Source organism: Staurois parvus, unplaced genomic scaffold (genome assembly GCF_062004578.1).
Source record: "Staurois parvus isolate SC_StPar_1 unplaced genomic scaffold, SC_StPar_1.0 ptg000270l, whole genome shotgun sequence".
Lineage (NCBI taxonomy): Eukaryota > Metazoa > Chordata > Amphibia > Anura > Ranidae > Staurois > Staurois parvus.
Genome location: NW_028318066.1, coordinates 3,967,964 through 3,984,898, shown reverse-complemented (window position 1 = coordinate 3,984,898; position 16,935 = coordinate 3,967,964). Strand labels below are relative to the sequence as shown.

At 43.4% G+C, this 16,935-nt stretch overlaps 2 protein-coding genes and 1 long non-coding RNA gene across 5 annotated transcripts in view; 1 reads left to right on the top strand and 2 right to left on the bottom strand.

Annotated features, from left to right (window-relative positions):
• Positions 1–16,935, bottom strand: part of PAK2 (p21 (RAC1) activated kinase 2) — a 119,407-nt gene that overhangs the window by 95,780 nt on the left and 6,692 nt on the right. The window contains exon 1 of one of the 2 annotated variants that reach the window (XM_089681569.1): positions 2,354–2,479. The exons of the other annotated variant lie outside the window; for it this stretch is intronic. The gene's annotated coding sequence lies outside the window, so the exon portion shown is untranslated. Of the gene's footprint in view, positions 1–2,353; positions 2,480–16,935 lie in introns of those variants that run through there. 2 annotated transcript variants of the gene reach the window in all.
• Positions 3,406–14,306, top strand: LOC149459201 (uncharacterized). Of its 2 annotated transcripts, none has more exons than XR_016313326.1 (2): positions 3,406–3,847; positions 12,976–14,306. It is a non-coding gene; the product is annotated as an uncharacterized LOC149459201 (long non-coding RNA). The 2 variants fall into 2 exon arrangements; XR_016313325.1 differs by lacking the exon at positions 3,406–3,847 and adding an exon at positions 10,663–10,762.
• PIGX (phosphatidylinositol glycan anchor biosynthesis class X) overlaps positions 11,530–16,935 on the bottom strand; it is a 37,067-nt gene continuing 31,661 nt past the window's right edge. The window contains exon 7 of the mRNA XM_089681572.1: positions 11,530–12,755. Coding sequence (XP_089537698.1) covers positions 12,612–12,755 — 144 coding nt within the window. The 3' untranslated portion in view covers positions 11,530–12,611. The remainder of the gene's footprint in view (positions 12,756–16,935) is intronic.

Here is a 16,935-nt window from a genome sequence, read left to right as displayed (position 1 = left end):
ACCCTATAGAAGAAAGACTGCTACAGGGCGGCACGGCTGTGCAAAATCACGTATATATACACACGTGATTTTGCATTTCCGGGTAGGGGGCGTGCAAGCGCCGCCAATCACTTGGTCGTGGCCAGGGATTACTAGCCGGCGCCCGGTGATTGCCGAGCATCTCCGACAGGGAGAACTGTTTGTAAACAAAACAGTTTTCCTCCCTGTCAGCTTGTGCACACTGTTTTGGATGGCTGTGCACAGCAGAGCCATCCAAAGCAGTGTGCTTACAGTGAAGCTCACTGACACAGCACATAGTGAAACAGCACACAGTTAACCCCTTTGATCACCCCTCAGGTTAACCCCTTCCTGCCCAGTGCCATTAGTACAGTGTCCGTGCTTTTCCTTTTAGCACTGATCACTGTATTGGTGTCACTGGGGATGTCAGTGACACCAAGCCAGTTCCCCCCAATGTCAGAATGCCCGCCGCAATCCCGCTGTAAGTCGCTGATCGCCACCATTACTAGTAAAAATTAAAAAAAAAATCCCAGTATATATATCGCCATTTGTAAACGGTATAACATTCATGTAACCCTATTGAAAACACACACGGACAAAGCACACTATGTAAAACACAACACACTGTTAACCCTTTGATCATCCCAGATGTTAGCCCCTTCCTGCCCAGAATCATTAGTACAGTGTCAGTGCTTTTTATTAGCTCTAATCACTATATTAGTGTCACTGGGGATGTCAGTGGCAGTTAGTTCCCACCCAGTGTCAGAATGCCCACCGTAGTCCCGCTGTAAGTCGCTGATTGCCGCCATTACTGGTAAAAATTTTAAAAAATCTCAGTATATGTCGCCATTTGTAAACGCTATAACGTTCACGTAAACCAATTGATTTACACGTATTGGGATTTTTTTTTTTTAGCAAAGCTGTGTAGCAGAATACATTTTGACCTAAATTTATGGCAAAATGTGATTTTCAACATTTTTTTACTGGGCATATTCAATAGCAAAAAAAAATTCAAAAAAAAATATATATAGTTTTGTCAAAATTGTGGAAGGTTTTTTATAGCGCAAAAAATAAAAAAGCGCACAGGTGATCAAATACCACCGAAAGAAAGCTCTATTTGTGGGGAAAAAAAGGACATAAATTTCATTTGGGTGCAGTGTTGCATAACTGTGCAATTGTCAGTTAAAGTAACTCAGCGCCGTAACGCAAAAAATGGCCTGGTCAGGAAGGGGTGCAAATCCTCTGGAGGGCAAGTGGTTAAATAACACACACACACTACATCCACAGAACAAAAACAATATGACTCAATAAAGTCAACAATCTAGCCCTTCCCACCGACATTCTGTAAGACCAGAAACTCAAATACATGTAATCAAAAACACCACCACTTACATCACTAATCAAAAGGAATAAAAACTGGCTAGTATCCAATCAGAAAGGTGTGTGTGTAGGCAACTGTCCAATCAGATAAGCATTGTCCAGTTAGATAAGAATGTATGGTCCACTGTCCAATCAAATGAAATTGTGTATAGGCCATCGTCCTATCACATAAGATTTTGTGGTCAATCATCAAATCAGATAGGTGTGTGTATGGCTGATCAACCTATGAGACAAGAGTGCCTGGAAGCAAAAAAGAATCGTCCAGAGTGTGAAACCAATCATCCTATCAGATAGGACGATCGCTCACACTCTCTTATCAGATAACAGTGTGTGGCTGATCATCCAATCAGCTAAGTGTGTGTATGGCTGGTCAAACTATCAGATAAGAGTGTCTGGAACCAGATAAGCATCATCCAATCACAGTGTGAGTCCAATCGTCCTATCAGATAAAGAGTGTATGGGTAGTTGTCCAATTAGACAAGCATCATCCAATCAGACAAAATCGTGCAGGCAATTGTCCAATCAGACAAGTGTGTGTATGGCTGATCAACCTATCAGATAAGTGTGGACAAATTTCCCAGCAGATAAGCATCATCCAACCAGAGTGTGTGACCAATCGTCCTGACAGATAAGAGTGTGTGGGTAACTGTTCAATTAGATAAGCATCGTCCAATCAAATCATCCTATCAGATAAGAGAGTGCGGACAATCGTCCAATCACATAAGAGGGTTTAGACACTCGTCTGATAAGTGTGGACAACTCTTCTGGTGCCAGCTCAGAGGCAGAGCAGAAACCTGTATCGCAGGCGGGAAGTGAGTGTCCAACTGACGAGGAAGCACAAGTCCCAGCAGAGCACCCACGGGATGTCAACGCTGGAATCAGTGCTGCGCTCTCCGTTCCGGTCCCCCTATAGTGAGAACAGCGCCCCCAGGCTCATGCGGCGACAAGCTGTAGTACATAGAGCACGTTCAATTACCGGGCGTTGTTGTGAAGAGCTGCGGCCTGGACTCCCCGCCGGTGCCGGCTCCTTCCTACGTTCTCCACAGACCCCTTTCTCGATACGCAGACCCTCCTTCTCCTCACCCTTTCCGGTTCCGGGTTGCCACACCTCCTCCTCTTCCCTTCAGCCTGTGACACGTTCCGCCCGCCCCCTCTCTTTTCCCCAGCCGGCAGGCAGGGCGGGAGCGCGGCCCCGACACAGAATGCGGGAGCGTGCAGGGTAGAATGGCAGAACAGTGCCACCTGTGCCTAGACGGGGGGAGGCCCGGATGACAATAAAGGACTGTTCTGGATTGTCTTCTAGGATGGGGCAGCGAGGTTATTATGGACGTGTAGCATTGATAGACGGAACCACCGGAGTCCCTGTGCAAGGACAATCCCCCACCTCGCCCTTGGAGCCTATACCTCACTGATACATTGTGGGAACTCGCATGTGTTATGGTGGAGTTCATCTTCACCAGGGGTCTCCAACCTTTGTAAACAAAGAACCATTTTACTGTCCTTCACACTTTGGGGGGCCGGACTGTGGCAAGTGGGAGTAGAAAATGTCCTGGCATCAGTGGGAATAAACTATGTCCATCGTTGGCGTCAGTGGGAGGAACAGTCCATGCCCAACTGTGTCAGAGGGAGGCACAGTGCCCAGGGGCGGACTGACAACTCATGGGGCCCCCGGGCAATAGGGGATCATGTGTCCTTGCCCAAACAAAAAAGCCTATGAAAAAGGTACCAGGGGCATCTCATGGGGCCCCCTACTGACCCCAGGCCCTCGGGCAGCGCCCGAGTTTCCAAATGGTCAGTCCGCCCCTGACAGTGCCCGATAAAAGGTGTCAGTGAGAGGAATAGTACCCCATTAGTGTTAGTGGGAGCAATACTACCCTATTGGTGTGAGTGAGAGGAATAGCGCCCCATCGTTGGCGTCAGTGGGAGCAACAGTGCCCCATTGGTGTCAGTAGGAGCAATAGCGCCCCATCGTTGGCGTCGGTGGGAGCAATAGCGCCCCATCGTTGGCGTCGGTGGGAGCAATAGCGCCCCATTGGTATCGGTGGGAGCAATAGCGCCCCATTGGTGTCGGTGGGAGCAATAGCGCCCCATCGTTGGCGTCAGTGGGAGGAAGATTGCCCAATCAGTGGATGGAATGGTGCCTCAAGCACCAGATAAAGGCTAGCAAGGGGCCACAGTTTTGAGACCACTGATCCTGACTAATCTCTGATACACGTGGGTTGCCACACACCATAGTGCAGGGTAAGGCTCCCTTCACACGTCCAGACAGGCAGAGGTGCCATTAGTTCTTAATACCAACCCCCATGCATCGGAAAACCTAACACATTTTCATGCGTGACGTGGTATGATGCAATTTGAAAAAAAGAGTCATGGACTTTTTTCCCTGAGTTTCTGCTGGTCGGGCAACACACTGAAATGAAAAGAAAATGAATGAAAAGACTGTCTACCAGCCAGATACAGATATGTAAAGGTATCATTATAGCACCCCAAACAAGGGAAGCAAAATGTGTGGTTAAAGATATGCAAAACAACGTGGCAGAAAGCCACATAAGTTACTGTATTGCACGTAGGGGCTGCCCTCTGAGAACACACACAGCATGTTTTGCCTGCATTGTAAATATGCCTAGGTGTGAATGAGTGCCCCTTCACATCAGGACTCAGTGCTGGACACCCAAGTTCTGTGCACTTCCTTCACCACATTTGAAATACACTGCAATTGTAATCTGCAGCAGGTGTCAATGTTAACGACACCTTAAACACAGGTCACATGGTGCAGGAGTGCTATGCAATCTGGTTGCAGTGCATTTCCAAAAGTAGTGCATGCACTAATTTTGCTGCGGTCCATTGTGTATCAGTCTATTAAAATGAATGGGCTCAAATGGCCCCACACTGCACTATATGTGAATGGTAGAGGAACATGCAGTGTGTTCCCATGCAATTCCCAGTGTCAACCAGCCCTACACTGCACATTGTGGTGTGCTGCAAAGAAAAAGTCGGATGTTCCTTTTCTTAGTGCTTGTAGATACACCATCTTATCACCTGTCAAATGCTGTCTGAAGAGCAATCCAAATGCATTTTGTTCTTCAGAGACCAAGGCAAGTGTGAACGAGCCCTTAATCAGCACTGGTATGCTGGCAGCCCATCCGAAATAACTACACATGTTAATGCATAACTTAAAGAGATCCTGTCACCAGAACATTCATTTCAGCAACCATTTCCCCATAAGATTGTATGTGCATCAAACACATTTTATTCATGGTTTTTACCTGTAAAAGTCTCTTTTGGGTAGAAATCCAAAATCTCTAAAACTTCTGCTGGGCACTGCCATCTTGTATATAATATCAGTAGCCCCAGCAAACTCAGAGCTGTCACTCCATGACATTCAGTATTCCTCTTTGCTTCTACCTGGCAGCTACATAAAAGGTTATGTAGGGAGGGGCAGAAGAGCTGGGCCGGCATGGAAAGTAATTAAGACACTCCCAGCAGGAGAGAGGGCGATGGCTTGCAGTTGTATTTAACCACTTGTCCTTTAGAGGATTTACCCCCCTTCCTGACCAGGCCATTTTTTGCCTATCCAGTAAAAAAATGTTAAAAATAAAATTCTTCATAAATTTAGGCCAAAATGTATTCTGCTCCATGTCTCTGCTAAAAAAAAAAAAATCAGAATACATGTAAATTAATTGGTTTACGTGAAAGGAATAGTGTCTACAAATGGCGGTATATATACTGGGATTTTTTAAAATAAATTTTTTACTAATAATGGCAGCAATCAGCGACTCATAGCAGGACTGTGGTGGGCATTCTGACACTAGGTGGGAACTGACTAACTGCCACTGACATCCCCACTGACACTAATACAGCTAATAAAAAGCACTGTTACTGTACTAATGACACTGGGTAGGAAGGAGTTAACATCTGGGGTGATCAAAGGGTTAACAGTGTACTGCGTTGTGGTTTACATAGTGTGCTGTGTCTGTATGTATTTTACTATGTAGACATGCTGCTTTGTATTGCTCTGATGTGCAGAGCAATGCAAACCAGCATGTCCGTGCTGACAAGTAAGAGATCTGTGTTGTTCTGCCGACGATCACCGAGTCCCGGACCAGAATCAGCGGCCGGGACCCGGTGACTGACATGCCGAGGAGCCAATAGCAGGTAGGGAGCGCACGCGCGCTCCCCCTACCTGGAAATGCCTATCACGTATATATACGTGATTTTGCGAATCCATGCTGCCCTGTAGCAGTACTTCTGCTGTATGGCGGTCGGGCAGCGGTTAAAGGGGGGAAGGGGTTGTGCTGGCAACTGATTTGTGAAATTTCCCATTAAGTTTAAAGGTCAACATTGCAGGCCAATAAAAATCAATATATGGAAAGTAAAAACAATGCAAGTAAGCCTGTAAAATACTTCAAGTGACACTAAACCTCTAGTTAAAAAAAAAACAAGAAGTGTATTGTTAAAGCTGAACTCCGGGCACACAAACAATATATTCCACAGCAGCCATACAGGATATAAATCCACTTTGTGTGTGCAAAATGTATTTGTAAACCCAGATATTACCTCATAAACATATCAGTGACATAATCACTGTGCTGTACATGTGCAGAGAGCAGAACAGAGCTGTGGGGCAACCCAACAGATCCCACCCATTACAGGCTGCCTGCAGAAAACTATGGGAGGGGGCAGAGACAAGACCAGTCACCCTGCAGAGAGAGATCAGCAGTGACTGGTCTTTATTACAGAAGCTCTGCACAGAGGTAAAGTTTCACACTGGACTACTAAACAGATCTGCAAGAAATACACAAAACACACCAAGATTCAAGGAAGAACACAATATGATATTTGCTTATGCCAGTTTTCAGCTTTAAACGCTTGTCCGCTGCCCGATAGCAAAACAACTTCTACAGGGCTGCACAAAATCATGTATATATACACGTGATTTGCATTTCTGGTTAGGGGGCACATGCACCACCCTACCCGTGCTGCCATTGGTGGCTAGGGATGTCAATCACTGGGTCCCAGCTGGCAATTCCCGGCCGGCATTTGGCTATCGCCAGGTAAAGCTGACAGAGGAGAGACCTGTGTGTCAGCACGGACACGCTGCTTTGCATTTCTCTGCACAGCAGAGAAATACAAAGCAGCATGCCTCCCTAGTAAAACACAACACAGAACACATAGAAAAACATACCAGGCACACAGTGAACCCTTTGATTGCCCCAGATGTTAACCCCTTCCTGCCCAGTGTCATTAGTACAATGTCAGTGCTTTTTATTAGCACTGATCACTGTATTAGTGTCACTGGGGATGTCAGTGGCAGTTAGTTCCCACCCAGTGTCAGAATGCCTGCCGCCGTCCCGCTGTAGGTTGCTGATCGCTACCATTACTTGTATAAAAAAAATTAAAATTCCAGTATATATATTGCCATTTGTAAACACTATAACTTTAACGTAAACCAATTACACATATTGGGATTTTTTTTTTTTAGCAAAGACATGTAGCAGAATACATTTTGGCCTAAATTTATGAAGAAATTTAATTTTTTTTTTAATTTTATTGGATATGTTTTATAGCAAAAAGTAAAAAAACGTTATTTTTTTAAATTGTAGGTAAATACCACCAAAAGAAAGCTCTATTTGTGGAAACAAAAAGGACATAAATTTCATTTATGTACAGCGTTGCATGACCACGCAATTGTCAGTTAAAGTAATGCAGCGTCAGGAAGTGGGGTAAATCCTCTGGAGGGCAAGTGGTTAACTAGAAAGTATCTTCTGTTGCTCTCAGACTCCTCCAAATCTCTAAATTTCTTTTCCTGCTGTTATCTGACTTCCTGTTAGAGTGGCTACATTCATTCTCCATGGTCCTACTATATGTAGGAACATAGCTACCCTCTCTTGCTCGCTCTCCCAATGGACTATGGAATTTGCAGTGTGCATAGAGCAGTGCACATGACCGAGTACTATCTGTGCAAAGTCTCTCTTGTGTAGACATCCAAAAGCCCTAAAACTTCTGCTGGGCACTGCCATCTTGTATATAATATCAGTAACCCCAGCACTCATAGCTGTCACTCCATGACACTCAGTATTCCTCTTTGCTCCTACCTGGCCCAGCTCCTCTGCCTCTCTCTACATAATGTTTTATGTAGTTCAATGTTACTAACTGTAAAATACTGCACCTAGGGAAAAATAATCCCTTGAGAGAGAGAGTACAACATTGGGGGTGCAGTGTTGGCCAGCACTACAGAAGAAAAGGATTAGGGGTTACTAATTTCAGATGAATGCAAAATGAGCAAACAGTGAGGCCCGGCAGTGGGGAATTCTTAGATGCATCACTAGAGAGGTCACCAGCAGGCGGAAGGAGGTGCTGATTCCCCTATATAGACCTTTAGTTAGAGCTCATTTAGAATACTGTGTTCATTCATTCAGGAAATGCACAGCATTCACTGAATGGCACCTATGCTGACAGGCCGACCTCCTGTGTTCAGAATGCAGCAGGCCGGATGCTCAGCACAGGATCTAGAAGCAAGTGAAGATCAATGCAGTAACAATGTCTGCTTCAGCGATTTCCATCTTCCAGGGGCAATGGCTAGGTATGGTCCAAGCTGGACCAATGTAACTATTTAAAAGATATCATACCTGGAATTCTTCTTTAACTCTTTAGTGCATCCAATCCCTGCTAGGGAGGTAAAGTCTATTTGTCCTTGTGACCATGGGCACACGGAATAAAAGTGAGGAAAAATTACAAATTTGTCACTAGAACTGTAATAGAGGGGAAATCTTCCGTTGGGGACATTCCAGTGACAACTTTCAAAGGGCTCCATCACATTGGCGGCCAAGGGGCAGTAAAAATAAGCAACTGAGATACGCTTTTACTGCCCCTGCAGCTGCCCACCAAAATTCTAACAATACATCCTGACAGGGCTGTACACATGCTGCAGCTGCACGGCCATGGCAACTTTAACTTAGGCTGCAGAGTTTGGTGCTTGGTATGCAGTTACAATGCACACCTGCAGTTTAAAACAACATTAGTCAGTAGCATCCCCTGAAAACCTGCCAGCCACTACTTCACTCTCCTGAAAAGCAGTCTAGTGTAGTTTGCTTTTCAGAGGGTGGTAAGCATTACTGCCTGTCTGAAAAAGCCCTTCGAGAGGATTTCTCTGACTTTGGAGAGATTTCCTGTAAAGTCTACATGGCAGAATGTGCAACAGGAAGCATAGAACACAGATGGAAAACATACAGGTTTAATATCCAATAGTGTATTCAAAATGGAACAAAGAGCTTTTGGCTTTAAGAGACTTTTTTATGTGGCTTATACTGGATATGCCGCCATTATTCTGCACAATTGCATTTGATCATGTGGAAAAGATTTGATCAACAGATTGTGATTGACAAAAAAACTAAAACTAGCAAGATGATTTTCTCAGGATAGGTTGATTCATGTATGCTTTGTAAATTCAGGGCTATATGGATGTGGAAATAGGATCTATTACTGGCCAATTCAAGTCAAAAGCAAGAGGGAACTTTTGTTATTGGGACTAAAGAGAATTTTCTAAAACATAACAAAAAAAACACTGCCAGAAGTTCTAACCCTTCTCCACTTATATTTTTGTGTTTGTCTACATTGAAGAGATTTCTTATTCCATCCCAGATTTCCTGTTCCTGTTCTGTGAATAACAAAAAAAAAAAACCATGACGGAGGCTCTGTCACTTCCTCTTTATGTAAAACAAACCAACAGCTTTGATTGATGGGTTGTATTTAAAGAGTTACTAATATGTAGGCTGGCTGATATAAGCAAGACACTCAGAATACATACAATGTTCCAAGTTTTGTATCTAAACATCACCACTCAACAAAAACATTCAACTCAAACAAAATCAGCTGAAAACAAAGTTACTTAAAGGTGATATGGACTGGTACAAGTAGTCTTTGAGTTAACACATATGACATCTCCATTTGGTGACCCTTGGAATTTCTACAGTCTAATAAAATAAAACAAAATGCAGTAGCCCCTACCAAGCAATAAGGAGGACTCTTTAAAAGGTTAGATTACAATAAACCTGAATCTGGTTATATGTACTTAGCATGCCATCCCTGTCTTGGGCAGTACATTACTGATGGGAATGTATTGCGTTTTTTTGTATGTGTTTAATTTAGAAAGGTAAAAAACAATATATTGATACAAAAATAGTACATTTAAAACAGAAACATAGAATATACAGTGTGTGTATGTATATATATATATATACACACCATACTGTATATAGTAGTCCAGTTATTACAAAGTATATAGTTTAATATATTTTTTAAAGCCAGCAGGTGGAGCACTTGACTCCTCTTCACATCTGTATCTATGAACAGCTTGTTGAATAAGAACTTTGTATACAGGTGTTATACAGTAGATGTAATGTAGATACACAAATAGAAGTGAATGACTCATCCCTCCTGTGGGATGAGGGATCCCTTTCAGTGAGACAAAGGGATCTCTACAGCAAGAAGCATCTACAAAGCTGCCTCTTTAGCTAACCCACAGTGATCTAGGAATCCATTGTCATGTATTAAATGTTTATTAGCAGGGCTTTTTTTCAGCGGAAACGTGAGGGAATGCAGTTCTTGCACCTCCAGCACTAAATGTTTGTAATAGCAAGGGGTGCTGGAGAGTCTATTGTTGCTGGCTGCTGAGAAACACTGGAGGCATGTATCTCTTCAGGTGGGTTTATTGTTGTTGGGAAAGTCCCTTGTTGCTGGTGAGGGATCTATTGTTGCTGGGAGGGGTCAACTGTTGGTGGGAGGGATTTACTGTTGAGAGAGGGGTCTATTGTTGCTGACAATTGGAGGGGTTGTTGGTGCTGACTGCTGGGAGATAAGTTGTTGCTGTCAGGGGTCCATTGTTGCTGGAACAGATCTATTGTTGCTGGCGAGGGTATTTTTTTTCTTAACATGAATTAATCCCATACACACACAAACTTCCTAGTACCGCAAAATAATACTTGAGTCTATATTCTCTAAAAGGGGCAATACTGGGAGGTGGGTAGAAGGTGGAGCCAATGAACAGTTCTCAGAGGTGGGTAGAGGGCGAAGACAAGGGGTGACTCGGAAGGGTGAGTACCTGCACCTATTTTCTGATAACAAATAGCTCTGTTTACTAGTAGAACAGAGAGTGAACATTTAACAGAGACCACTTAATTGGTAAACATTTATGTGTTCAAAAGTTTGGACCACAACATAGACTTTTGCAAGCCCACATGAATGTGTACTGGACATGCGATCCTAATCAAGTCTTTTATTTAACACTACAGTATAGACCTGGTCATAGATAATATAGGAGCATCGATCTTAAGTCTATTGTACTAGCAGAAGGTTCCAGCTGACCTCAAGGACAAAGAGTGGACAGGTGAGTAAACCTTGTCCAGTCCCCACTGTTTTGCATAAAGTAATTACAGAAGATGTCTGCGCACACACCTTCCTCTATATAATTGTTTCTATCTAAACTGGCAAAGTGTCATGCCTGGAGGTGTCAGGTTGTGCATCCATGTATAACCACCCAACCATGCTTAGGATAACCCTTTATGTCCAAAGAAAAAACAAACATGCTTCCTGGATACAAAGACTCTAGTCAGACAAATACAATGCTGAAAGCTACAAATACAAACAATACTGACGTACAAAGCCGTCCACCACACTGCCCCGAACTACATCACTGACCTAATATCCAAGTACCACCCAGCACGCACACTCCGCTCCTCACAAGACCTCCTTCTCTCTAGTTCCCTGGTCTCCTCCTCCCATGCCCACCTCCAGGACTTCTCCAGGGTGTCACCCATCCTCTAGAACTCCCTGCCCCAACCCATCAGATTATCACCTACTCTCCTCTCCTTTAGGCGCACCCTGAAAACCCATCTCTTCAGGGAAGCCTACCCCACTCCCTGCTAACTTGCCGACCTCCTCCACTCTTCCTACCACTCCATCCCCCACAGCTATCTCCTCCTGTGCCACCATCCCCTCCCTCCTAGATTGTAAGCTCGAAAGAGCAGGGCCCTCAATCCCCTCATGTTTTGCATTGTATTGTTATTGTTCTGTCACATGTTCTGTCCCCCTTTGTAATGTACAGTGAGTGAACTATTGGCGCTTTATAAATACTGTATAATAATAATAAATGTATTATCAGTATAAAACAATTTAATTATTAAATCCCATATTTACATAAACATTCAGTTGATAAAAAAAATACATTCCTGATCAATACCTTTTTGGATCCATCTGACCCTGCTAACATCTGCCACAAATCAAAGCAATAATTCCGCAAGGATCTTGTAGCATGCCACTGTTAAAGCTGATCAGACACTGGATGTCATACAACTGCCCTGGATGGTGTACAACTGATCTCTTCCATGGACGCCTCTATGATTTTCATCCGACTATATCCTCTATGACAGTTGAAAATGAAGTTCATCATACAGGGAAATGTTTTCCAACTGACAAAATGTTAGGTGGTAATAAAAGGTGACCTTTGTTAGCACACCTGGTAGTGTTTGTCCCAACACTTTCTCATCATCACATATCACTTCTATATATATATTTTAACAGGCTATTTTACACCTCTTGCTCATTACAGTTGATATCGCTGTTCTTTTTCAGATTTTTAGGTCTGTTTACCTGCCCTGTACAGCAGTAAAAGGCCCCACAGTCCTTGTTATGGGTGGAGTGTCCTTTCAGGTCAGGGAGCCCACACAGTGCAAAACACAAGTAAACTGAAGCATCCTGCATTCTTGAAGAATGTAAAAGTTATCAGATTCTCAGATTCCTACATATTTCTACACAATTTTTTACAAAGAGCTGTAATGACTTGCTTTTAGATGTTACCTGCTATGGATAACTGCCTGTAAGTCACTATTTAGAAAAAAACTATTAAAGAATGCATTTTTTCATTTAGACAGAGAGATATCAGTCTAGACTAAAAAGGAAAATATAAACCACCATAAGTGAAATTCAGTAAAAGAATAAAAAGTGCAATGCCCATGAACAAATTACAGCCCCCTCCTTCAATCAATCAGCAACAAATCTTAACTCAGTACAGTAAACAAAATTAGATTTGCTGCTATGTGTTACAGCATTTTGCAAAATGCCACTGTGCTTCCCACTGATTACTGTATAACACCCTTGTGTCTGAATTTCACTTCCTTGTTTTGTCTCTGATGTAACTGAACTTTGTCAACGCACACAGAAGTTCCTTCTTTTAAATGCTATGAGGACTTCTGCTTGTGCTTGTATACTGTTCTGAGTAGCATTCCAGTGCAAATCAGGGTGACTGCAATCGTCACAATACACACAACTGGTCCATGTTGTGCCATCCCCACTGGCACTTTCACCGTTGTGCTGTCTTTAATCTGTGAAGAAATTACAGGAGATACTCTCGTTAGTCAGGGACACCATGCTTCTCATCAGTAATTATAGGATAGTCTACAAAATATTTCAGCTGACATAACTCTAAATAGACTAGCTCTTTTTCATGGAAAGGTGCAGGTTTTATTCCAAACTGTTGTGATAGGAATCTTTCCCCACCACATCTATAGCTGTGAAAATGTTACATTTAATATTTTATGACAGGACCTTGAAGAGAATGAGGGGAGAACCCGAAGGCATTTATCAGTGTTGCCTGATTGCCCAAACCTACAGGATATTGATTGGGAGGTGAGATATTTCTGAAGACAAAGTCTCCTGCACAGACAGTACCCAGGATTCTTCCTCAGCTGGTATTTGTGAGGATCCTTCAAAATATGGGAAAGGAAGGACTTCCCTGGACAATTTCCTGAGCTAATAAGACGAGGTGCCAAACAAATCAGTCACGCTAAGTTCACACCTATTCAGGTTGCGGTTGATATGTTTTTCCTGTGCATTTGCGGTGCGGTTTGAATTTTTTTCACATGCATTTTTTATGTTTTAAATGCATTTTTGATGTGTTTTTGGGATGTGTTAATGTTGCTGCCTCTCTGCAACGCTAACTTAGGGTAAATGCTGCTGTCTCATCTCCACCTTAAACTGCCTCTCTGCAACGCATTGACTTTCTGCTAACTTAGGGTAAATGCTGCTGTCTCATCTCCACCTTAAACTGACTCTCTGCAACGCACTGACTTTCTGCTAACTTAGGGTAAATGCTGCTGTCTCATCTCCACCTTAAACTGTCTCTCTGCAATGCATTGACTTTCTGCTAACTTAGGGTAAATGCTGTTGTCTCATCTCCACCTTAAACTGTCTCTCTGCAATGGCACTGACTTTCTGCTAACTTAGGGTAAATGCTGCTGTCTCATCTCCACCTTAAACTGTCTCTCTGCAACGCTTTGACTTTCTGCTAACTTAGGGTAAATGCTGCTGTCTCATCTCCACCTTAAACTGTCTCTCTGCAATGCACTGACTTTCTGCTAACTTAGGGTAAATGCTGCTGTCTCATCTCCACCTTAAACTGTCTCTCTGCAACGCATTGACTTTCTGCTAACTTAGGTAAAAGCTGCTGTCTCATCTCCACCTTAAACTGTCTCTCTGCAATGCATTGACTTTCTGCTAACTTAGGGTAAATGCTGCTGTCTCATCTCCACCTTAAACTGTCTCTCTGCAATGCATTGACTTTCTGCTAACTTAGGGTAAATGCTGCTGTCTCATCTCCACCTTAAACTGTCTCTCTGCAACGCTTTGACTTTCTGCTAACTTAGGGTAAATGCTGCTGTCTCATCTCCACCTTAAACTGTCTCTCTGCAACGCTTTGACTTTCTGCTAACTTAGGGTAAATACTGTTGTCTCATCTCCACCTTAAACTGCCTCTCTGCAACGCATTGACTATTTGCAAAACTCAGGATAGTTAGTCTATATCTTTTTGTCTGTTTGTTGTGATTGATTCTCACCTTCTGGCTTTCTGTGATCAGAGAATAAATCATCTTTTATGACTTTGGCCTGTGTCTGTGTGGCTGGTCTAGTTTTGACCAACATCTCCCCCTAATTCATGTGATCCTTATCAGTTCCTAGTTGGGGACGGAGGTGATTGTAGCCTGTAGCGGTATTAGTGCATTTGCGACAGAAACAATTGAGTACTGTCTGCACAACCAGACCACACTTTGGGAGACCTCATATTTTAGTTCTTAAAGGAAATTTCAAATCCATTCAGGAAAGAAAAACTTTTGAACTATGAATGATAATTCTATTTGACACAAGAGATAAGGGCCTGAATTTGGACATGGGATTCCTCACTCATATCCACCAGTTTTATGACTATCACCTCAAGCATGACTGCCTCTGTTAGTGTTGTCTCTCTCCCCCCCCCCCCCAGACTTTGCTTTTGCTGTATCTTATCTCTGTTTTTTTTTTTTTACCCCATCCCCTACATCTCTTATAACATTTTGCTAAAACACTGTGATCAATACTGCTTGGACCTGAAGAAGGGGACATTCCCCGAAAGCTTGTCCTCAAAATTGTATGTTAGTGCAAATAAAAAAAGTATCACGGACAGTACTTAATTGGGACGGAGCAGAGTTGCTCATTTAATCATCTCCCTATAAATTTAGACCAGCTCATGGGGGAAGTCACAGATGGATTGGGGGACATTTTCAGCTGGAGTGTGAAGCAGCAGTTGAACACAGCAGTTTAATTAAAGCAGGAAAACGCAAGCAACTGGAACATACAACAAAGAACTCTACTGCACGCTGGATGGACTGCAAGCAAACACCCTGGGAAACACCTCCTACAAGTCTGATTCCCACTCCATGTACCTTTTTAATATGCCGCCTCTACTCCTTTTCATATTACTATCCTGTGTTCTCAAAATTTCATTTCTTTACCCTTCCGCTCCACCTCAAAACTTATACATATCACCCTCACTGCTACCATCTCCCTACTACTGCTCTCATCACCTCCTGCTGATACTTTACTCATCTGCTGACCCAAACAGAAGGACAGGAAGGCATGTACACTCATATACATCCTGCTCCACCCTTACTTTCCTCACCTTCCATTTTCTCCTAACCTCTGGGGATATCTCGCCAAACCCTGGTCCTCTAGTATTTCACCCCCACACCAGGCATCCTCCTTCCTCCAGGAATAGCCGCAATCCACTCAATTTAATCTCTATTCCCATGCTCCTAAAAACCACCCTCCCTTTCTCATGTGCGCTCTGGAATGCCCGCTCTGTCTGTAATAAGCTCACCTCTGTCCATGACCTTTTTGTCTCCCGCTCCCTTAACCTACTAACAATTACAGAAACCTGGCTTCAAGTAGCAGATTCTTCTTCTCCCGCAGCACTTTCCTATGGAGGCCTCATCTGGACCCACTCACCCAGACCCAGTGGTCAGAAAGGAGGTAGGGTTGGTTTGCTTCTATACAAAAAAGAGGGGTTGTGTTATATGACCAGTTGTCTTGCTAAGTAATTAGCTCTTTTTTCCATTGAGAATGGTTGCCAGCAACCGATTTGCATATATGGGCGGCACTGGGCCCAGCATAAATAGGAAGCTGAAAGGCAGATGTCTCATTGGTCCTGACCAATCCGAGTGAGATACGCCCATCGGCGAAACGCGTTGACGTCATACGTCAGATACGTCACTTCCGGTCACACACATTGGCGCCATACACGCTGACCAGCAGGGAAGCGGCCATATTTGTGTGCCATGTGCTGTGCAAGGCTGCACAGGCACCAAGGGGAGAACGGAGCCCGCCAGTCACAGTCCCGATGTCAGCGTCTGTTTCCGGGACCATGCCTGGTAATCTAGACGGAGGAAACTTCAAGAAAGTATCACCTATGGCCCAGGTGGTGAGTGAACTGTCACACGGCTAGATGAAAAGGCGTTTATTCGCCACTCTACACATACATCAGCAAGAATATATTGATTGACTGTCCATTTGTCATCAATTTATTGCAGGATGGGGACAATATGATTCACTATCCAGGTGCAAGGCACCAATTATATATTACAAGAGACGGAGGACCCAGCAGGCTTCATACTATCATCTATATTAAGGTGGTTTATAGTCCGCACATTGCGGTGAAGAAACCCTGTGAAGCAGGGCCCAGCCATCTTTATCTCACTAAGGATACCAACAGTGATTCCTTTATGAATAACTCTGCATCTTTACATAAGGGCATGTCCATTGTGAATCTGTACATGTTCACCACTCACTCGTGCCCTACATAGGGGCTGCATTTCTATCATTTTATCAGCCTGTTATTATAGGAGCATCCGAAACCCCCCCCCCCTTTTACTTTTCCAATTTTTCAACCCACATTGCCTGGATTGGGTTATGGGTAATTTCATTAATATATGGTGCCTGTTATCAGCCATTATTGCATAGCACTGTACAGTATTATACCTGATGGTACAATGTTTTTTTTACACACACCCTTCTGGTGGTGTAACCAATGTGTTGGTGCTGCAAATGCACTAGACAGGTTTCTGTCATTGCTTATGCAGCACATTTATATTAAGACCGATCTTGATGTTGCTTTTATGTCTGTGTGTATTATCTCATACTGAGGTGATGGTGAACCAGGGTATTTACCCTATTGTCTATAATTATTGTGTAATAAAG